The sequence below is a fragment of the Typopeltis vanoorti genome, chromosome 9, assembly GCF_054136105.1.
Source record: "Typopeltis vanoorti isolate ZY-2024b chromosome 9, IOZ_Tvanoo_1.0, whole genome shotgun sequence".
Lineage (NCBI taxonomy): Eukaryota > Metazoa > Arthropoda > Arachnida > Uropygi > Thelyphonidae > Typopeltis > Typopeltis vanoorti.
This window is the reverse complement of record NC_143557.1, coordinates 20,708,487-20,732,364: the sequence shown is the minus strand read 5'-3', so window position 1 is coordinate 20,732,364 and position 23,878 is coordinate 20,708,487. Positions and strand designations below refer to the sequence as shown.

Sequence of the window (23,878 nt, the reverse complement as noted above, 5' to 3'; positions counted from 1 at the left end):
TATTTGCAGCACATCGATAGAATTCTTATGGGCTGTCTTTAGCACGCAGAGCCAGCTTCTTTTCATACTCAGACTTTGCTTTCTGTACAACAATTGTGACTATTCTAGCCTGCTGCTTATAACGTTCGTAACAGATGTCATTCTTATGCACACAGTATTCCTTCCACATCATCCTTTTCTTACGAATCTCTTGCTTAATAAAATTTCACACCCATTTGACTCCTACTCTATTTATTCTTCGAACTCTCTGGACACATTCTGATATCGCATCATTCAAGTGTTGTTTAAATGCTTCCCATGCACTGTCAATATTCTTTCCATCCAGCAACTGCTCCCATTCCATTGAACTCAGTAGTTCAACATGTAATCTTTTTTGAATGGAACATTCATAAACTTAGTCACTTCCCAAGTGAGTACTGCGTGATTACTGTCACCAGCCGGAGGCAGAATACTTACATCTTTAACTGAAACACCCTCTGACACTATAATCAAATCTAACACTCTTTGACCTTGAGGAAGTTATCCTGCAACAGCTCAATAAATGCATTTTGATTCTTCTTCTCATGCTATTCTACTGCTACCCAATCAATATTTAAATAATTAAAGTCTCCCATGATGATTACTCTTTTCATGCTGATCTTTTCTATTTGGTGATGCATTTCTTCATCAATAGCAATGGATCTACCAAGTGAGTAAAAGCACCTCACTCTGCAACCTTTGCTTCAATCTGTGTTTTATTGCAGAACTGTCTATTTTGTATGTGACTATCTAGCACGAAAAAAAGGTGATAATCGAATTGAGAAATGTCAGGAGAATATAGAGGATAAGGGAATATCTCCCATCCCAAATCTTCTGACAGGTAAGTTTTGCATTGTCTTATAAGAATGGCACTTTCTTCCGATTAACTAGTTTTGGCTGTTTCTGAAGTAATGCATCCTGCAAACACTTAAGTTGTATATCCAGTTGATCTCGGCCATAATTATTTGTCCTGTAGCGAGAAACTCATACTGGACACTACTGACTACAGCCAATCACACACAAAGCTCTTCTGGGGATGAAGCGGTGCTTTGATGTGTGTAGTATGAAATTGTTTGGTGACAACCAATGATAAGTTCACTTTCTGTTAGAGTGCAAGATCTATTTTTCATAACAAGTAAGCAAGTTTTATCGACAGTGCATGGGTAGCATTTAAACAATACTTAAATGATGCAATATCAGAATGTGTCCTGAGAATGAATAATAAATAGGCTGAGTCAAATGGATGTGTATTCTTGTTAAGCAAGAGATTTGTAAGAAAAGAAAGATGTGAAAGGAATACTGTGTTCATAAGGATGATGTTCGTTATGAAAATTATAACCAGCAGACTAAAATAGTCACAACTGTTGTACAGAAAGCAAAATCTGAGTATGAAATGAAACAGCTCGTTTTAATGACATAATAGAAGCGAAGAACAAATTGATAGTCTTTGAAGTTTATTACCATCTGATGATGCATGTGGGGCCCCATTTGCTTAGCTTCCATGATTTTCCCAGTTGATGCAAGTGTAAATGAATTGTTTCATTTCACCATTCACGTTAAACATTTGTGAAAATTTTTGATTAGTGGCATTTAATTAATGAAGAATTAAATGCCACTGTTGTAAATAATCTTCAATTATTTTTAAGATTATTTACAACAGTGGCATTTAATTCTTCATTATCAATAATGGAGGGTCTTCCTGAATGTGTTGCACATTCAAGTGATTTGTTTTTATGATATAATAGAAGTGAAGAACAAATTGATGCCTTTGAAGTATTATATATTGTCCTCTGACGATGCATGTGGAAATAGTCACAACTGCTGTACAGAAAGCAAAGACTACGTATGAAAACGAACTGCTCATTTTTATGACATAATAGAAATGAAGAACAAATCGATAACCATGAAAGTTTATTGTCATCTGATGATGCATGTGGGGACCCATTTGCTTAGCTTGATTGATTTTCCCGCTTTATGCAAGTGTAAATGAATTGTTTCACTCTGAGTACGGAAAGAACAACAAACTGTTGTACAGAAAGCAAAGTCTGAGTATGAAAAGAAACAGCTCGTTTTTATGACATAATAGAAGTGAAGAACAAATTGATAGCATTGGAAGTTTAGTGTCATCTGATGATGCGTGTGGGGGCCCCATTTAGTTAATTTCCATTAAACTGGCCCTGCATGCTAAAGACGACCCACAAGAATTCTATCGATATACTGCAAGTAAAAGAAAGAATGAATACTGAAAGAATAACTCTTCGAAATGCAGATGGCATGTGGGTAAGAGATGCAGAAAAGGTTGGTCAACTAATGAGTGCACATTTTGTTAAAAGCTATCAACCTGGTGTACATGACATTGAGCTCGCTGCTACCTCTTCACTGGATGCAGGAACTCAAATATATAAGAGCTGTTGCACAAACTGAATAAGTGTTCAGCTAAACTGGCTATTCCTTTGACCAGGTTGTTTAATAAGTCTCAGAACAGGGAAGATTCTGCAGGAATGGAAAGAATGTGTGGTAATTCCATGCAATGGAATTACCACAGGATGATGCGAAGATTGATGTATTCAACTTTTAACCAATTAATATCTCAGGAGTGGTGGTGAAGATTTTGGAAAAATTGGTTAGGGCAGGCATTCAGAAATGGGTTGACAGTGAATCTCTACTTTGTGATGAGCAACATGGGTTTACTAAGGGAAGGTTATATTTTAGCAACTTGCTCACATTCCATAATAATGTTACCATTGAACTAGACAAGGAGAAAGAATACATCGTGATACTTCTGGGTTTTGCTAAGGCCTTTGAAAGAATACAGCATGAAAAACTTGCATAAATTGGAGAATATGGGTTTGGGTTATAGAATATTAGCATGGATAAGATAAGATGATGGCTGACCGGCAGATATCCAAAAGTGGTATATGATGGATGCGAGTCTGCAAGATTTAAGTTAACCAGTGGTGGTGTACCACAAGGATCAATGCTTGGTCTGCTGTTATTCAAGTTGTACATTAATGATATTGTGAAGGATTTGACAAGCAACACACAGCTATTTGCTGATGATGCAGAGATGAGTAGGGTAATCAGGAATGCTGCTATGCAGTACTTGCAGAATGATTTGAATAGACTGGAATTGTGGCCATGAAAAAAATGGGTGTTAGCTCAATGTCAGTAAATGTAAAGTCATTCATTTCGGCATGAGTCGATATCCAAGTCATATTATATTGGTAGGATTATGCTAGAAGAAACTGATGGGGCTAGGGATCTTGGAGTTTTATTAGATATGAATTTGAAGTTCAGGGGCCATGTAGCAAAGATTGCAAATAAACTCCTTAGATAATTGCAATGCTGAAATGATCGTTCACATGTAAAGAGAAGGATATCATTTTGCCTCTTTACAAGGCCTTGATATGACCTCACTTGGACTATTGTGTGCAGGTCTGGTCTTCTGGTTTCCATTGTGATTCTGATATATTGGAATGCGTTAAAAATGTTAAAAAAAAATATCAGGATTGTGGAATACTGATTATGAAGACAGATTGAGAATTTGTAGACTGCAGACGTTAGCAAACATGAGAAAGTGATATGATTAAGACTTACAAACTTCTATAGGAGTCATACTGGTTTTCAATTTATGGAGAGTGGGGAAAGGACATGAGGACATCCTTGGAAGCTGAGGATGAATGTCATTAAGAAGGGTGTGAGGGCTAAATTTTTCTCTCGTAGGGTGGTGCTTGATTGGAATGGATTGCCATTGAATGTTGTCAGTGCAAGCAGTGTGAATGAATTCAAGAATAAGTATGATAGCTGTTATATGTAGTACGTGTCCTCCCTTGATGAGTCCCTGACTCCCTGGAGGTCTCTCTTAATAATAATAATAGTGGAATTTACAGACTTGTATCTCATTGGGAAAGAGTTGTAGTTGGTGGAGGTGCTTATTTTAATGAATTAAACTTTTTAAGAAAATTTCTGCAGTTGTTTAATTTTTATTTATGAAAAACTGCACAAACTTTTTTTTTGTTACCAGATATCAAGAGATGTCTAGTGAATAACCGGTGTGCATATGGGATTGAGGGTGTATTTTGAACGTTTTGTATTAACACATTCTGTTTGCATAAAGGGGCGTATTACACATTAGAAGACAGTGTTTGGGTTTTTTTAATGGACGAAATCATTAAGAATTTGTAAAATAGAAATAGAAAAAGTGCTTCTTTTGGACCACCCTATATATATATATATATATTTTTTTTTTTTTTCTTTGTCCTCTTGATATAATTATTTTAAAACAGTAATATTTAAATTTGTGGGTTTCCTGAAATATTTTTATGTAGCATTTGAACCAACCTATATTTTTATCTATTTTTGTTCTTTTTTATTTTTCCAAAATTTTTAAACTTTTCATTCTTACAAAATTCTTTATATAATTTATTCATTAGATAAAGATCACATCTCTCTGCTTTTATTTCATTCATGTTTTTTTTTCTTCTCTTATTGAGTATATAACCACAGGTAACCCTCGTATATCAAATCAGAATGTGATAGTTAGTATAGGGCATCAAGATAGGGGTGAGACAAATAGGCTTCTGCACTTCATGTATACTAATGCCAGGAGTATTAGGAACAAGAAGGAAGAATTTTTGGCCTTGGTTGGTTCTTCCTGGCCACATGTTATTGGCATTAGTGAGACATGGCTGACAGAAGATGATATAGCTAGTGGGATAGAATGTGAAGGGTGTAGTGTGTTCAGGAGGGACAGAGAGAAAAAAAATGGAGGGAGGAGTGTTATTGATGATAGCTGATGAACTGCAGCCAAGGAGAATTGAAGTTGAACTGCAGGATAGTGAAGAGACCACATTTCAGGCTATTTGGTGTAAGATTGAGACAAGCAATACAAAATATACAGTTGGGTGCTGCTATAGACCAGGTGATGGAACAGATGGTGGAGATAGTATGCATAGACAAATAGATGCAATGAGTGGAAGGAGGGTAATTATTATGGGGGATTTCAACTATGCTAATATTGATTGGAAGGAGGAGAGGACACATGGGAGGAAGGAATTGGATTTTATGCAGTTATTAAGGGATAACTACCTGAGACAACATGTAATGGAATATACTAGGGGTTCGATAGTGCTTGACCTAGTAATTGCATCTGAGAATTTGACTGTAATGAATATGACCACTTTACCACCAATTGGTGAGAGTGACCATAAGGTTTTGACCTTGGAGGTGGCCAAATGTGTGGAATTTTCAATTAAGAAATGGTACATGTGGAAGTACCGAGCTAGCAAGTATGACAAGCTCAGGGGATTGCTTGGTTCAGTGCCATGGCATGTAAAACTGCAAGGGCTGGAGGTTGATAGTGCATGGGAAGTGGTAAAGGAGTGTTTGAAGGAGGTAATGGCTGACTGTATACCTAGATTCCGGATAGTAAATCAAGTAGGGGTTAAATGGATGAATAACAGCATTAAGCTTGAGCTGCAAAAAAAGAAACAACTGTGGAGGGAATTTAAGGAGAAAGGTGACCTGCAGGCACATGAACAGTATAAAGCACAGGCCAGAAAGGTAACGAGTGTGGTAAAGAAAGCAAGAGCTGATTATGAAAGGAAATTAGCCACGCAAGCTGAAGAGAATCCCGAACAGTTTTTCGATATGCTGCAAGTAAAAGAAAAAATGCATACGGCGGAATGATTTTAAGGAATGTCGATGGTAGGGAGGTAACTGAATTAGTTGATATAGTGGAATTACTGAGCGAGTGCTTTGCAAGAGTATATCATTCAGGTGGTGATATTGCAGGAATGAAAGATTCAACAGGTTATATGGAAATTGAAGTGAATGAAATGGAGGTGAATAGTATATTACAAAACCTTAATGTGAATACATCTGTGGGTTTGGGTGGTATACCAGCTCGGGTCTTCCGTGAAGCGGCAAAAGAATTTTCAGTGCCCTTGACCATTTTGTTTAATTTGAGTCTCTGGTCTGGGTTAGTCCCAAGGGGGTGGAAAGAGGGGAAAATAGTATCACTGCATAAGGGAGGTTCCAAGACTTCTGTTGCAAATTATCGACCAATCAGCATATCAGGAATCATTGTCAAGGTTTTGGAGAAAGTAGTCAAGAGAAGAATGCAGGAATGGATAGATGATAACGGGATACTGTATGGGGGACAGCATGATTTTGTGAAGGGTAGATCATGCCTCACTAATTTGCTCACGTTTTCTAACACAGTGGGCTTAGTTGGATAAGGGTAATGGGTTTACGGTCATACTGCTGGACCTTGCTAAGGCCATTAACAGGATACCACATGGAATTCTGATCAGCAAACTACAGCATATGGGGATGGATAGGAGGGTGGTTGATGGAGAGATATCAGAGAGTAGTTTATTCAGGAGTAGAGTCCAAAAGAAGGCCTGTGACTAGTGGTGTGCTGCTGTTATGTCGTTTCTAATTTCTTATTTTATATACTTCTTTAACCTCTATTATCTTTTCTTGTGTGTAGCCTAACTAGATTCCACCTAGGGATATTTCCTTTTTCAAGTTCAGGGAAATATTCCTAGATTCACTGGCATACACTTAAATAGATATCGGTACTTTGCAGTCATGACCAATGATCTATTACTTAAACATATCTATCTAAAATTTCTCCCACTATGGTTCTAATTTTATAAGTGGTAATTTGATATCTCGAATTCAGGCATGACTCAGGCATATGCAATAAAACATGTTTATTGGAACTAAATGACAATTACAACTAAATTGAATCAAATTTACTAAAACTTCTAAATCTCTTGCTAAGTTAAATCTCATGCCAAGATAATTAAACAATGCTAAATTAATCAAGTTTACCTAGACAGATCAAATAGTTAATCACACAGAACAATAGAAAGCAATGACAATATTACACTAAATTAAGATTCTCTCATGCATGTTATTCATAGAGTACATACTATACAACTTGTTGCTTTCTCAGTTACGGTTGTCTACTATACACTTATTACTTCAGTCACATACAATTAGATTCGTTCCTGACAATTCCTTGTCCAACAGAATTTGCTGTCTCAAGAACAAAATCTTATCAAAGTTCTCTAAAGGATTGTCCACATAACTTAATCAAACACAAATTTCAATCTTCTATCACTTCCGTAACATATAAAAAAGATCTCTACATTACCCAGTTCTTTCTGAAGGTCTATTAACGACCACGTGTTGTTCTGGTCGTCCTTCAATCGGCTATCTCACCACCTGGCTTTTGGCTATGTCGTCCTTTCTACTGCTGCCAGACTCGAACTAGTTTCTGCCGTGACTGAGGGCTATCTCCGCTCCTTTCCGATGGGATATCCAGCGACTGGCATGATTCTTCATAGTCTGATGATTTGCGTACGGCCTGCTGTCCGACATCATAGAACCCTGGTTCTTCCTTTCTTCGACCACCGGTCATGAATCCTCAAGATGAAATCCGGAACAAAAGAGGCCTTGCAATATGGCACGCATTGCCTTATATTCTCTGTTCTAGCACCCTCTTTTTGCTGTATCCTTTTTTTTTTTTCGCATGACCCTTAGTTTTAATGCCCTTAAGATGATCCTTAATCTCCCTATTGCTGTTAGGTGCTGTCTTTGAGGAAAGTTATTTACGTTATTTTCCACATATTCTGTAGCCTCCGGCATTACGACCAATACGTGTTTCAGATGCGAGCTTTGCACTGTTACTCATTACTGTCTGGCGATTTACGTTATTTTAGATAGCTTAATAGGACACAAATTTAAGCCAATATTTCCTTTACATATAATTACTAATTTGACATAATTCTCTAGTTTAGTTTTCCGTTTTGACTACAAATATTTCTAATGCATTACACATATTAATGCACATTCTCATATACAACAAACAAGGTCTTATTACTTTCTGCTGGTGTGCAGGTATTATCTTAAATTAGTTAGAATTTTCATGTTAGATTCTGAATGAACAACTTCTTAGAAAATCCTCCATTCAGGATCTAACACGTTTTATAACACAGTGGGTTTAGTTGGATAAGGGTAATGGGTTTACAGTCATACTGCTGGACCTTGCTAAGGCCATTGACAGGATACCACATGGAATTCTGATCAGTATATGGGGATGGATATAGTGTTGGTGAGATGGATAGGAGGGTGGTTGATGGAGAGATATCAGAGAGTAGTTTATTCAGGAGTAGAGTCCAAAAGATTCCTGTGACTAGTGGTGTGCAGCAGGGTTCTGTTCTTGGACCACTACTATTTCATTTGTTTGCTGATAGTGCAAAGTTGGGTAGAGCAATAGTGAATGCACAGGATGTCAAAATTTGCAAGATGATTTGGATAGTTTGGAGGACTGGGCTAAGGAAAATGGATGTTAATTTAACTTGGCAAAGTGTAAGGTTATGCATTTTGGGGTGAAAAGATTAGCAGCAGTATACCACATTGGTGGAACTGTACTCCAGGAGATTGATAAAGCCAAGGATTTGATGGTGTTGGTGGATAGGGAGTTGAAGTTTAGGGGGCACATTGCAAAAGTGGCTAAATCAGCTCATCTGTTGGTTACAGAAAAATACTTTGATGAGCAGAGACAAGCAAGTTATTGTTCCTCTGTATCGAGCGTTGATAAGACCCCATTTTGACTACTATGCCCAGATCTGTGTGCCAGGGTTTCTTATTGATGGGGAGGAGGTAAAGAGGATCCAGAGGCGAGTTACCAAGATGAAAGCAGGTCTATGGAATGAACCTTATGAGAACAGGTTGAAGATTTGTGGGTTGCAGACATTGGTTGATAGGCGGAAGAGGGGTGATATGATTGAGACATTCAAATTACTGAAGGGTTTCTATAAGATTAATTCAGAGGATATTTTTCAGAACAGGTCTCTAGGTGGGAGGACTAGGGGCCATCCATGGAAACTGGGCAAGAGTGTGGTTAGCAAAGGTGTTAGAACTAGGTTTTTTGCATAGAGAGTTGTGAATGAGTGGAATAAGTTGCCAGAGTCTGTTGTGAGTGCCATGACTGTGAGTGGGTTCAAGGCAAGGTATGATAGATACTGTGTGGAAGTTGAATAGTTGTTGACATGATGTTTAGGGCCTCCCTTGATGAGTCTAAGGACTCTTTGGAGTTGCCCGTAATAATAATGTGGATGTTAGGTTCCATATAAATCGCGTTATGTGAGACTCAGATCACATAGAAAAAGTAGGGTTATGTTCCAAAATCGTTTTTTTTTTTTTTTTTTAATTATATAAACAAGAAGAACATGTCCAACAAAAATATATTTTTAATTAATTCAGGTAAGTTAAGAAAACACAAACTATGAAACAAATACTTAGTATAAAATTATAAAAAATTACAAATTGTATGTAAACTTCATTGCACATAATGCATAGGTGTTTTAGGCAAAATAAAATAAAGTGCATATTTTAATCATTCATAGTACAGGTATTTGAGGATCGGTTACTAAACATTGGTTTTGTCATGTATTCACCTTGTGCGTTACTACAAAGCAGTAGCGTAATTCTCTCTTTGGAAACTTTGAATCCAGAAGCTGATCTTTCACTTTTCGAAATATAGGTGCGTTTTGGCATTTTTTTCCAATGTAAACTGGATTCATCTGCATTGAACACCTGGTCTGCATTATAAATGTTTAGAAACTTTGAGAGCTTTTTTGTTTAATAAAATTTCCATCCAAAAGAACTTTCTTTTGAGTGCAATCTTCTATCCAAATCATTAGAAATTTCTCCAATTTTTCCATTAGAATATCTCGTACACGAGCAACGTGCTTTGCACTTACCGCTGTCTCAGCAATAACACTTTCTCGAATTTTATTTCTCGGATAAAATAGCCAAATAAGTTGGCTATTTTATGCTTATGGTAATGTTTATCAAAATTCAAAAGTCCTTGCAACAACTCCTGGTTTTTCTCCATTTTTCAACCGATCCATAATTTTAATTTTTTCTTCAAGAGAAATTAATTTTCTTTTCAATGTTGGTTTTTCCCTTTCGTTTCAGTTTGTGGCTATTACTATAAAAATAAATTTTTTACATAAAAAAAAAAAAGCATTACATATTAATTATGCATGTAACTCACTAGAAAATAAAGTGGTCAGCTTGAGATTAACACACTTATGATTTTTAATGCGTTTTCCTGGCAAAAAACGAAGACAATGCTCAACAATAAACACTTTATACAGTGAACAATTGACGTACATGCGTGCTAAAGGGTATTTCCCCTAATATAAATTCACTACTTATAACTACATGCATGGTACGGGCAGATGCAAATTTAACGACGATAAAATTTAATTTTTAAGTCGCAGGGTGAAAAGCATATGAAAAGATAAAGGATTACTACAATTCATAGACCGTGTTTTTATAGAAACCGCATCGTATAAGTACCGCGTTATATGAGAGTTACCTGTATTTACATATTCATTCACCATCCTCAACATTTTCTTATAACACATAGTTCAGCTAAATCACATTTGACACTGAACATCGTGTCATCCCTACCTTCTTAAAAGTACACACCCTGGTATGTCATTTAAATGCTTAAATGACATAACAGGGTGTGTACTTAAACCCAACCAATGGCAAAATTTAATTAGAAGTAAATTTTGCCATTGGTTGGGTGTATATAAGGGAATCTCCATGTGCAAATAAGTTGGCCATTTTATGCTTATGTTTATCAACTTTTTTTTCCTCGCATATTTATTATGAGTAGAATTTTTGTTCTGATATGTATGTGCCTGAAGTGATGTACTTTACCTAATTAAAACACTGTTAGGACAACTATATTTGAAATTTTAAAAGATAGCGGAGGGAAGAAAAATCAGAAACATTTTCTTATTAATGTGTGTTTAATTCAGATTGGTGAAGAACAAACTGAATTCACACCATATAGAGGCTGTCAGGATCAGATCTTCACTTTACGACAAACAGTTGAGAAATCATGGGAATATAACAAAGATCTGTATTTAAGTTCTGTAGATCTGGAAAAGGCATATAACAAGGTGCCAAGAGAGAAGCTATTCAATATGCTACAGTTATATGGTGTCAATGGGCCATTATATCAAGCAATACTTAGTCTTTATTTGAGCTCTAAGTCAGCAGTTAGAATTGAAGGAAATACAGGAAGATGGTTTAATGTTAAATCTGGTGTCAGACAAGGATGTACATTATCCCTTCTGTTATTCATTATCTGTATGGACTACATTATGAAGGAAAGTGGTATTAAACCTGATATCTTTTGATATCAGGTTTAATGAAGATTTTAATCTCAGTACTTTGCTTTATGCGGACGATGTTATACTTCTAAATAAATCCGCTATAAGTCTGCAAGATTTCCTGACTACATTGAATAACTGTTGTAATAAATATGGTATGAAGGTCAGCAATAACAAGACAAAGACACTGAAAATAGGCAGAAGCAATGAAAATGTCAACTGCATTGTGAATGGAGAACCTATAGGACAAATGAAACATTTTAGCTACTTAGGCACAATTTTTAGTGAAAATAGTAAATTAAATAGAAATAGACAAGAGAATCAACAATGCTGGTATGGTAGGAAGTCAACTGAATAAATTTATATGAAATAAGAGAGGAATTAGCTAAAACGCTAAATTAGCTGTGTATAAGGCAGTGTTCAAACCAATTTTAACTTATGGATCTGAGAGCTGGGTCAGAAGCAAAACACTTGACCAAAGACTAGAAACCTGAGAGTCCTGAGAAAGATTAGAGGCATGAACAGATGGCATCAATCACAATTTCTTATTAAAAAAGAGGATATTAGGAAAGAACTTGACATTGGTGGTAGAGCTAATCTCAGGTGGTATGGTCACTTAAACAGAATGGGACAGGAAAGATTAGCAAAACAAGTGTTCTCTGCCAGGTTGGCAGGAAAATGACCCAGAGGAAGACCAACATATAGCTGGATTGATACGGTAAAATGTGCCTTACACGATAGAAATATAAGATCTGATAATGTTGGGGTCTTGACAAGTAACAGACTGATTTGGATGAAAATTGTAGATAGGAAGTTAGTAATGATGTAAATTTTTTTGATATATAATATCAATTATCATAGCCTGTGCACCCCCTTGAGGGTACATGGCAGGAATTTCATGATGATGATGACGATGATGTGTGTTTAATTCGTTTTAGCAGTTTTGTACCTAAGGCTGCATTATGTACTTTGTAGTTAGATAGTAATAAGTAATCATAATGCGCTGTTTTGGTTTGATTTTTTTTAGTTTATTTTAATTAATATTTTGATTTAGATCATATAAGCGTTTAGTTTAAGAACAGTTCAATATCTGTGGAAGAAATGTTGTTCATCCACAGCTGTTGATCCAGAAAGGTTAGTTAGTGAATCCTAGAATCCACTTCATTCATTACACAGTATTGTACTTTATATTATGCTTCATACCTTCTGATTATCATTACAGTATTGTAAAGACAACATTGAAAGTGATAGCCTGATTCCTTGCTTAACACTAAATGAATCTTATCATCTCACAAAGAGAATTTTGCATCAGGAAAACCTGTGATTATGTGAAAGTGAGAACTTTGCATGCAGCATAATCACGGCATCCTGGAAGCTGTATTATTCTTTAGATTTATTTTACAGATATCTCAGATTAGATTACAGAATTTGAAGATTTATAACTAGTCTGGATACATATGAGTATCTGTGACTGTTGTACACACAGGTTTCTGGGATTAAATAATTCTGTAGGAAGTTTTCAGTATTGTGTTCACATTGTAATATAAGGAGTTTATTAAAAATAAACAATTAAAAAAAAACAAGTAATTTCATGCGTCATATGACTTACATCATAAGGGGTAATGGTGTATAAATGTTTTACATGACAAAAGCCTATTATTGATTAATTACACATATTAAATGTTACATCTGTTACAGCTTAGGAGGCAGGCTTGAAGCAGTGCCATGGCATAAAGATCTGCAAGATGGTACATCTAATATGTGTAATTAATTGTTAATAGGCTTTTTGTTGTGTAAAACTTATGTTACCATTATCTCTGATGATGTAAGTCTTATGACGCATGAAACTTGGCAGGTTTTAATTTTTTATTTTTAATAAACTCCTTATATTATAATGTGGTCTCAATACTGAAAATTTCCTACAATCTGTGACTGTTGTTGACCAAGAAAAAATCATAATGATTGTTGTCTCTGCAATAACCAACATAAGAGTTACTCAGATGGAATAAAACCATAGTTTTCTTATTAGACAGATATAAGCATTTAAAGAATTAATTTACCTCAAGTTGCAGATTGATTTCTATGATCATTAATATTTTTTCCCTCCAGGTTATACTATCATACTTGTACTTGTTTACCTGTTAGAGCACAAGAAATTGATATAGATAGTGAATCTGAAAATGATCCAGAATGGTTGCAGATTAAAACTCAGCATGTAAGTTTATTTTTTAAACTTATTTTTTTTAATCATTATCATTTTATTACACAGTAACCATTCCACATGTGATGGTAAGAGGAGACAGATATATTGTTATGAAATATCACATAATGGATCTGAGAAATCTGAGCTTGTTAAATTATTTTGTGTCTACTGGATCCGACCTAGCACACAGAACATTTTGCCGTAGCTAATTTTTGGTGGTAAAGTTCATAACCATTTATTGAACGAACATGGATCATTTGATGTCAAGAGTTCTTAGATCTGTGGTAATAAAGGGCCTCTGCATATCCTATAAACAATGGCCTTTAACTCTGTATAAACGTTTTATATTTTATTAAATTGGGGAAAAAAAATGAAAGTTGTATGAATGATAATAGCATGAAAAAGAAACTCAACATTCAGAAAGAAAGAATGAATTCTTAATATATGATGAGGTTGATGCATTTAATGTCAAAAAACAACATTTTTTTGTGGTGAAACTGTTTTCAACTTGTATTCTGATTTGAAAATTCTTACACCTGAATTTGAAAACTTAATATGAATTATGTAAAGAACCGGTCAGTGATATCAAATCAGTGTTAGGTCTTTATCTTTTCTCAAATCACTTACTCTTCTTAATTAAATAACGGTAAGCTTGCATTGGTTAAGGTTAGTTTCGGACGCTGTTGGCTGAACAAAAGCGTAATGGTATAAACTTCAGTTCACTGTTTTAATTCAAAATTACTAGCACTCTTTTTTATATAATAAATGGTCATCAAATTGAGATACTGATTTGTTATAGAAACAATCAAAACGTGTTTCTTTATCAGAACTGAAAATGGATTGCATTGATAAGAATGAATAATCATTGGAGAGTCACTTAAGTTGCATAAATATTATGTTGCCATGAAGTTACTAAAGCAATGAAAACTGAAAGAGTAAGGAAGAGCAAAGCAATGGTTATAGTTAATATTTGGTGGGGAAGGGGGTTAAATTAAAGAAACAAATATGTGATAAAAGAATAAAAAAAAAAAATTTGAAAAGCAAACTTCTTGAATGGAAGTCATCAAGTAGCTTCACCTCACTTACCTATATAGGAAAGGGAGTATACTGTGCATTATGTGATAATAGGGCAATTTGACATGGAGCAATCTTTCTCCATATATAAGCAGTTTAATTTTGAAGTCATGATGTTGCTTCATGTGCAGATTTTTGTAGTTTGTATTTGGGTAAAGGATAAAAATAAAAATATTTCTTTGTCAGGTAAACTAGCTTCTTGTTGGGAATTCTAAACAGAAGTGAAGAAAGGAATCCTAAGAAGATAAAGAACAAGAAACACTCTCATAAAGTTACACAGGTGCCTATATCAATAGCTTTATATGATTTATAAAAAGAATAATTATTATTGTATGGGGACCGTCGACCCATCTTGGGAGATCCAAACTATCAACATGGTGTCTGTTATAGCCCTTGAATCCATTAACAGACAAAGCACTCACAACTGACTCTGGCAACCCATTTCATTCATTCACTGCTCTCGATTTCCTGAGATAACTTTTTATCCTGTCTCCTCTAGCTAAGTGTTGAAATATTTCCTCTGTATTATTCTTATGAAGTCCTTTAATTAACTTAAACGTTTCTATCATATCCTCTTGTTTTTTTGCCTATTAACCAACTTTTGCTACCTACAAACCCTCATTCTATCCTCATAGGAATTATTCCACAAACCACTCACCAACTTGGTCACTCTCTCCTCTGGATCCTATCCACCACTTGCTGATTCCTAAGAAACCCAGGTGATCAGAATTGAGAAACATAGTAATCCAGATGTAGTCATATAGTTCGCCCACCGTTTGTAGGTCTCTGCTTGGCATTTCACCACGAATAGTCGATTCATGCTGAAGGGGAGAAAGAAATGGATGTATGAATTGATCGCCAACATGCGAAATCATGTGCTTTCTTGTCTGTTGCTGTACTAGTAGTAGCTTTGTCACTTTTTTACATTATTTTTTATTATTAATTTGTATGATGGATCCAGTACAGTCAACAAGTTCTGTTGTTAAAAGTTTCAGTAGCTCTTGCAAAAGAATATTGAATAATGTGTTGACATTCAGCAAAAAAGAATCGTTAAAAGGCAGTCTCCTTGTTCCCCTTTCTCAAGTTATAAAACGTGCAAGTGCAATTGCGGGCATATCGGGGTCGACTGTTAAAAGAATTTGTAGGGAATCAAAAGGTGAGGGTAAGCCAAAATTTAAATCTCCTAAAAAAAGTGCCAGAGAAAGAAAACCATTGAAACCGTAGCTTTGAATGATTTTGATGTAGATGTTATAAGAAGAACTATTCACGAATTTTACGTGGTCGAGAAAAGAGTGCCAACTGTTCCAAAATTGATTCCTGTGCTTAAAAAAATAATTAATTTTCCTTGGAAAAGAGAAATGAAAAATATTTCATGAAATCAGATTTTGTTTTAATGCTATTGCTATATTAATGCTATTGAGTATGTTTGGGCAGAAGTGAAAAGTTTCATTCGCCATCGCAACGTAATTGGGGATATTGACATGTCGAAACTTTTTAAGCTTTCAGAACAGGCAGTTTGAAAGTATTGCAGTTCAAAACTGGGGAAAATATTGCTCTCATGTCACCTCATTGGAAAATATTTATTGGGACAGAGACGGAATTATTGAAGAATTATGCGAACCTTTGGTGATCTGTTTAAGTGAAAGTGATGGCGATTCAGACACCAATTCAGGTGACTATGAAGATTAAAAGGATTTGATAATGGTATTTTTTTCCAACCTTTTTTTTTTTTTTGCATGGGTTTGTTAAAAGAGTCACAACAAGTCATAAATAATTGATCAGTTAAAGTGTCTCAGTTCTCTCAACTGTAAGTTTAGAATATCTAAGTTCATTTGAAAAAAATTTTCTGTTTTTCTGTATAATTATTTTTATTTTATAGAAAACTTTCTTAAAAATAAATTTCGTTAAATTTTTGTTTTATGCTATACTTTTTTATAATTTTGTTAATACTCTACGTACCTTTTTCCAACTGTTATACAAGCAAAATAGTTACACTTTAAAAACTACAATGTTCGTAAAAGAAAAGCTAAATTTTCCGACCTGTAATAATAAACAACCTCATCCCAGAAGACGAATTGATTACCCTATTATCGGAGTGAATTCTCCTTTTTGGGAAATGCGTAGCTGTGTCGAAGGGTCTCTAATCAGTGGGCAAACTAGATCAATGCTTTTAAAGAGGAATGAATTATCTTTTTGACCAACTTTTGCCACCACTCCTGAGATTCTGATTGGTCTATCATTTGCTACCACAAACTTAGATCCAATTTTTTATGCAAAGGAAACTATTTTTCCTCCTTCCACTCTCTTGGCATCACCATTTCCCTTGTACATTCTCGTAAAATGCAAACTGATATCCTATCTAATCTCATAGTCTTTGCATTGATATTCTGCATTATCCTTAGTACTTCCATTTCATCAACCTCTCTTCTTACATCTGTTCCTTTCACTTCTGCCACAGCAGTATCCTCACTTGAATTATACATACCTTTGCAATGGTCACTGAATAGTTGAACTATTTTGTCTGCCTCCATCATCTCTCTACCATAAGCACTCATTACAGTTATTCTTCCATAATTGTTCTTCCTCCTCCTACTTGTTACATAATGAAAAACCTCTTTAGGATTTCCTTTGGCCTCCTTGGCTGATTTCTTCTCATAATCTAAATTTGCCTTCCTCACCATGCTGAACGTTTCCTGTTGCTGTTTCACTCCCCTGAACTTTTTTCTTGAGTAGTATTATAATATTGTGTTGGATAGTTAGGGTCTCTCGCAATGAGTCTTAGGAATCCATGGGGGTACCCATACAATAATAATAGTAATAATAACTAAGTTATTGCCTTGAAATTGAGTTGGGGTGGAGATCACATGGTCTTGACTTGGGAGGTAGGAAAATATGTGGAAATTTCAGTTAAGAAGTGGTATATTGCAAAACTACAACAATGCAGGTGATTATGACAAGCATAGCAGGCTAGCTTGAAGCAGTGCTATGGCATAAAGATCTGCAAGGAAATGATATTTGCATTGGATGGGAGGTAGTCAATGGGTACTTGGAGGAATCAATATCATACTGTATACCTAAAGTCAGAAGCATAAATTACGCGGGAGTTAAATGGATGAGTAGTGTCATTAAGCATGAGCTCCAAAAAAAGAAAATGTTGCGGAGGATATATAAAGAGAAAGGTGACCAGCTGTCTCATAAACTGTGTGCATGATAAAATTTTTAATAATTTCCTAGTGCATGGAGTGAAGCAACACTAGGAAATGATTAAAAATAGCATTTAATGCTTCCAGCATTTCATCTCAGTTATAGAGACATCATCAGGGAGTACAAAATGAGACTTGTAACACACACACAAATAAGCAGTACAAAACTAACTGAAACAGGTGGAAGAGAGACTAGAGCCTAATCAGATGGGGGTGCCTTCTATGGAAACCAATCTGTGGTCTAGGATGTAAACTGGGATCCCAAAGTATTAGTGTTTTCCATATTTTTGAAAGTTTTAAGCAACCGTATTTATTTAAATTAAGGTGATTTTTTAAGAGCAACAGTCTTGCTCTTCTAAATTTTCTGTGATGGAGCATTATTGATGGTCTGCAAGGCTAGATTGATCATAGTCATGACTGCAGGTGTATTTTTTATGTTCATCCATTCGGATAGTAGCTGATCTTCCTGTTTGTCCATAGTAGGCCAGTTTGCAGGAACAAGGAACTCTATATACACCTGAGAACTAAGAGGGGAGAGAGCTGTCTTTAGTGCAGCAGATAAGGGTAGCTAGTTTTAAGGGGGCTTGAAAGTGGTGCAAACATTTTATTTCTTTAAGATTCTGGATATTTTTTCTGATGTGTCTCGGACATAGGGGATGGTGATAGCATTATTAAAATCTTTCTGAAGAGAAGGTCATGGATTGGGGGAAGGATTGATTATTTTTCAACATTGTGGGAGCTGTAGCCATTAGATAGAAAAGTGTAGCATATATGATTGAGTTTTGTTGCAAGAGAGATCTCATTGAAACAGAGGTTATTAGCTCTATGGCTTTGTGTTTTTGACATCATATTGTTGAGGGGAGGCGATAGGAAAGTTTGTGACTGTATCTGTCTGTGTGTGTGTGTATATATATATATATATATATATACATACACTGAGAAGGACAAGTTACCATTAGGTAGGCAGGTGACCAAGGTGTCTAGAAAGGCCAGACTATTATTAGTTTCCTTTTTTATAGTAAATTGGATTCTAGGGTGAAGACTGTTGAGGTGACATACAGAAATATCTAATGTGTCTGGGCCATGAGACCAAATGGAAAAGACACCATGTACATATCTTAACTGGATAGAAGGGGTTGAGTCAAGAGCTTGTTTTTCAAAATCTTCCATTTAAAAAAAAATGGTAAGGGGGGGGGGTGAGAGGAGAGTGCCCTCTATATGTTTATAAATTTTAATTTTGTTCTTCCAAGAGAAATACCTGGAATGGATAGCAGAGGAAAAGAGGTCATTGATATAAAGGGGAAAAACTTTTTTTAAAAGCAATATGGTGGAATGTTACTGAACAATGAAATGATGTCAAAGCTCACAAGGATATCAGTATCATTAACAATTATATTTTCAACGGAGCTTGTAAAATGGGAACAATTTATGTATAATATGGTATGTCCGGTAAGAGGGACAAGAGATTTTTGCTAACTGTTTGGGTAATTTATAGCAGAGTGAATCAGTGGTATCTACTGTGGATCATAGGGAGGAAATTGGGTTTATGAATCTTAAGCAAACGGTATGTCTGGGGGGTTGCAGAAAGTGAAGTTTGAGTTTTTTTTTTTTGTGATATTAGGAGGCCATGAAGAAATTTTTTTAGTTTCTTGATTTGTGATTTTGTAGCATCATAATCTAAAGGTCTGTAAGTGGAGCGGTCTCTAATAATATCCTTTTTTTTTTTTTTATTGTATTCACTAGCATTGAGGTTAGCGGTAGCACTTCCCTTGTCAGACCTAATGATGAATATGCTGCTATCTTTACGTAGTTTATTGAGGGCACTGAGCTGGCAGGGAGATAGATTTTTTTTGGGAGGCAAAGGTCTAATCAGTTAACTAGTGATGTTAAACCTAACGTTATTAGCTATCTCAAGAGCTAAATTACAGATATGGCATTCGATGTTGAACATTAGGTTTGGGTTACAGCTCACAGAATCAATTGGAAAAAGACTTCCATGCTGAATCACAGTAAAGTTAGAATATGCTGCTCTGAAAACCAGCTTAATTTAAATAAATATGGTTGTATAAAACTCCCCAAAATATGGGAAACATTAATACTCTGAGATCACAGTTTACATTCTAGTATGTAAACTGGGATGTCCATAGAAGGCATCCCACCTTGTTAGGACTCTAGCTTTTCATCCACATGTTTCATTTAGTTTTGTGCTGCCCTTTTGTGTGTGTGTGTGTGTGTGTGAGTCTAATTTTGTACTCCATGGCAGTGTCTCTGTAACTGAGATGAAATATTGGAAGCAGTAAATGCTATTGGGAAGTGGCAACCCATGGTACCCTAGCTGGATCTGTCTTCTTCTTCTACTTTGAGGAAGATCCGCTCACTTTAATCTTTCCTATAAGACCTTATCAGCTAAATCTTCTTATTTTATTACCCTTATGCTATTAGAGTACTCGAGAGCTATGGGGTCTTTCCATTTCTGGCCTATATCCCCTCTATAATCTACTCTTTCCTCTTCAGTGTATCCTATTCCTCCTGTGGGTTTAAATTTGGAAGAAGGCTAGTTCATACCTTAATGTAGCAGCCCTTCCACTGCACTATCCATTGCCAGGCTAGTCACCTGACATATAGAATATTAATTTACTTTAAGCCAACAGAGAAAGGTAATTGAAATGAATCTATGGAAAAGGTAAAACGAAAATGGAAACACAAAATATAATACATATAGCAAACTGGAACGTTAGAGGAATAGCATATAAAGAAACAGAATTAGACCAGATATTACATGAAAGAAATTTTCAAATAGCAGTAATCACTGAAACAAAAAAAAAGAAATTAAAAGGAACCATGAGAACTGAAAATTTTAATGTAATATATAGTGGAGTCAACAGAGACCAATGAGCACAAGCAAGTGTTATGACTTGGATGCATAACTCCCCTTCAAAACAGTTAAAATATTATAAATTATGGAATGAGCAAATAGTAGAAGCTGGAATAAAAATAGAGAGGTTATTTAACAATAATTGGCTTATATATTATCATCTTCTCTTCCCAGAAGGAAGAGAAGATGATAATATTGAATTCTGCAATCAGTTACAAAATTAAAGAAATTATTATTTAATATTAGCAAGATACTTAAATGCAAAAATTGGAAACATGGAAATTAATAATAATATAGGAATATATGTAGAACATATTCTAAACAGGAAAAGTAAAAAATTGATTGACTTTCTAGTTTATAATAACCTTGAAGTATTGAATTCTTTCTATAAATATAAAGACATACATAAATATACTTGGGCAGCAAGAGGATGGAAATCAATATTAGACTACTTTATCTTAATGAAAAGACATCAAGGTTCTCTTTAGATGTTAGAGTTCACAGAGAACATGAAAAAAGTAGTGACAACTTCCTCGTTAAAATAAAATTAAGATTACCACGTAAATGGCAGGGACAGAAAGAAAATTTTAAACATTTGTTTATAAAACTAGATTATTAAATGACACAAATATACAATGGCTATATGAACAAAGAATTAACCAATATTTAGATGAAATGAAATGAAGAAATAGAATGGCTTAATATAAAAATGATACTAAACATAGCAGCAAATGAAAGCTTAGGAAAGACCAAAAATTTCAATATAAAGAAAAAACTGAAGATATGGGACAATACAATCAAAGAAATAATCAAAATGAAAAAATAAATAAAGCATATAAATGGTTAAACAGTAAAAGATTAGAAGATGAAATAGAATATAAAAGAATAAGAGCCATATCTAAAAGAGAAGCCAGAAAAAGATATAGAGAATCATTGAACAAATTTGTTTCTAATTTAGAATGTGATTTATATAAAATAAGACCGATGTATATAAGATTTTGAAACATTTAAGTACAGATACTAAAGAAAACGTAAAATTAAACACAAATTGAAATTAGAAGAATTTCTAAGCAGAATTGTGGACAGATGAATATTTTAAAAAAGATAACTGGCAAACATTTAATGAAAAGGAAGTAAATAAAGAAGAATTAGAAATCAACCTGAAAGAAACAAGAAATAGAAAATCACCTGGAGAAAATAAGTTGGGTTCAGAACATTCAAAGAATGACCCCTATTATTTTTAAATAAAATCTATTCAACAAGTAACCTACCAATAGAATTGAAAAAAAGCAATTGTGATCCCTATCTTTAAAAAAGGTAGTAGGGATAATCCTAATAATTATAGAGGTTTTAAGTATTCTAAATTCCTGTTACAAAATATATAGCAGAATTTTAAATAACAAACTAATAGAATATTCTGAAAATTTTATTTTAGAAGTACAGAATGGATTTAGAAAAGGGTGATCATGTATAGACCCAACCTTTTGCCTAAAATTAATAAATTAGAGAAAAGAAGAGAATACAATTTAGAAACACATTGAAAGAATGAAAACAGAAATATTACTAAACCAAGCCTTAAATTACAAACCACTAGGGAAAAGAAAAACAGGACATCCTCTTAAGAGAATGACTTTAACGATGACTTCTAAAGCCCGAACAGGCCACTCTAGGCCTGTTCTAACTTTAGAAGTATTTCGATATTTATCATCATCATCCTTGCCAGGCATGATGATGATAAATACTATTTTTAATAGTTTCCTAGTGCTGTGTTTTACTCCATTAAACTTTTATCATGAGTTTTTCTGAGCACTTAAATCTTAACACACCTATTAACATAGTTCCTTATGTAGTTTATTAAGGGCATTTAGCTGGCAGGGAGATAGATTCCTTTTGGTAGGAGATCTAGAAAGTGAACTGGCAATGTCAAACCTAATGTTACCAGCTATATCAGGACTGGTATCCATGGAGGGCACCCCACCACCGAATTAGTACTCTAGTCTTGTCCACAGGTTTCAGTTAGTTTTGTACTGCCTTTGTGTGTGTTGCAGATCTCATTTCAACTCCTTGACAGTGTTTCTGTCATGGAGATGATTGAATACTTCTTTATCATTTCCTAGTGTTGTTTCAATCTATTAAATTTTATCATATGTTTTTCCCCAGTACTTAAGCCTTAACAAATAGATATCATACCTTTTCTTGAAACCGTTAATAGACAAAACACTCACAACTCAGGCAATCTATTCCATTCATTCACCACTCTCCAAGAGAAAAATCTAGTCCTTGCACCCTTGTTGCTAACTACACTTTTATTCTGTCCCCTCTAGCCAAACACCGAAACATTTACTCTGCATCAACCCCATAAAATCCTTGAAGTAACTTAGATGTTTCTATTATATCCTCCTCCTTTTTTTTTTTAACATATCAACCAACTTCTGTATTCTCTAAACCCGCACTCCAGTTTATCCTCATAGGTAGTGTTCCACAGACCAATCACAATCCAGGTGACCATACTTGAGCACAGTAATCCAGATACGGTCTTATTGAGGCTTTATAAAGAGGAATGATAGTCCTTTATTATTTTTAATACTAATAAAACCCAGTTCTGTCTTCTTATTTAAAAAAAAAAAAAAAAAAAAAACATTTTTTCCCAGTATTGTTTTTGACTATACCCAAATTTCCAGACAATTTGAGATTTCTATTCTTGGAATTACCCTGACATCAAGTCTCTCCTGGCATAAACACATCGCAACCATTGCATCCTCAGATTCAAAAAAAACTAGGATTTCTCTTTCACTCAAGACGTTACTTCACCCCTGAACAGCTGTTAACCTTATACAAATCGCAAATCTGCTCAACTATTGTGAATACTACTCTCACATATGGGATTGAACCACTAAAAGCTCCCTCAAAATGCTTGACTCAGTACAGAGGAGTGCAATTAGACTTATTAATGACCCATCTCTTACCAACTCACCCCCCCCCCCCCCACTTTTGCACAGATGTTTTGTTTCTGCAATATGTATATTCTACAAATTTTTCATGGGAAATGTTCATCTGAAACAGCATCAATAATTCCCCCACTTACTAAGCATGTTGGAACACGTGCAGCTCAGCTCTGCTCAACATCCCTTCACAGTGCGCCTTGAAACCCACAGAACAAGTTTCTTTTCCTCTTCCTTCATCCCTCCAACTGCTGTATTGTGGAACAGTCTTCCCCCTGTTGTGTTTCCAAAGGAATACAATATACAGTCTTTTAAATTAAATGTAAACAGGTTCCTCCTTTCCCAACCCACTA

At 34.9% G+C, this 23,878-nt stretch overlaps 1 protein-coding gene across 3 annotated transcripts in view; it reads left to right on the top strand.

The window, feature by feature from the left end:
- Su(z)12 (Polycomb protein Su(z)12) overlaps window positions 1–23,878 on the top strand; it is a 498,478-nt gene that overhangs the window by 404,117 nt on the left and 70,483 nt on the right. For all 3 annotated transcript variants that reach the window (XM_090397603.1, XM_090397604.1, XM_090397605.1), the window contains exon 13: window positions 13,338–13,443. In XM_090397603.1, coding sequence (XP_090253729.1) covers window positions 13,338–13,443 — 106 coding nt within the window. The remainder of the gene's footprint in view (window positions 1–13,337; window positions 13,444–23,878) is intronic.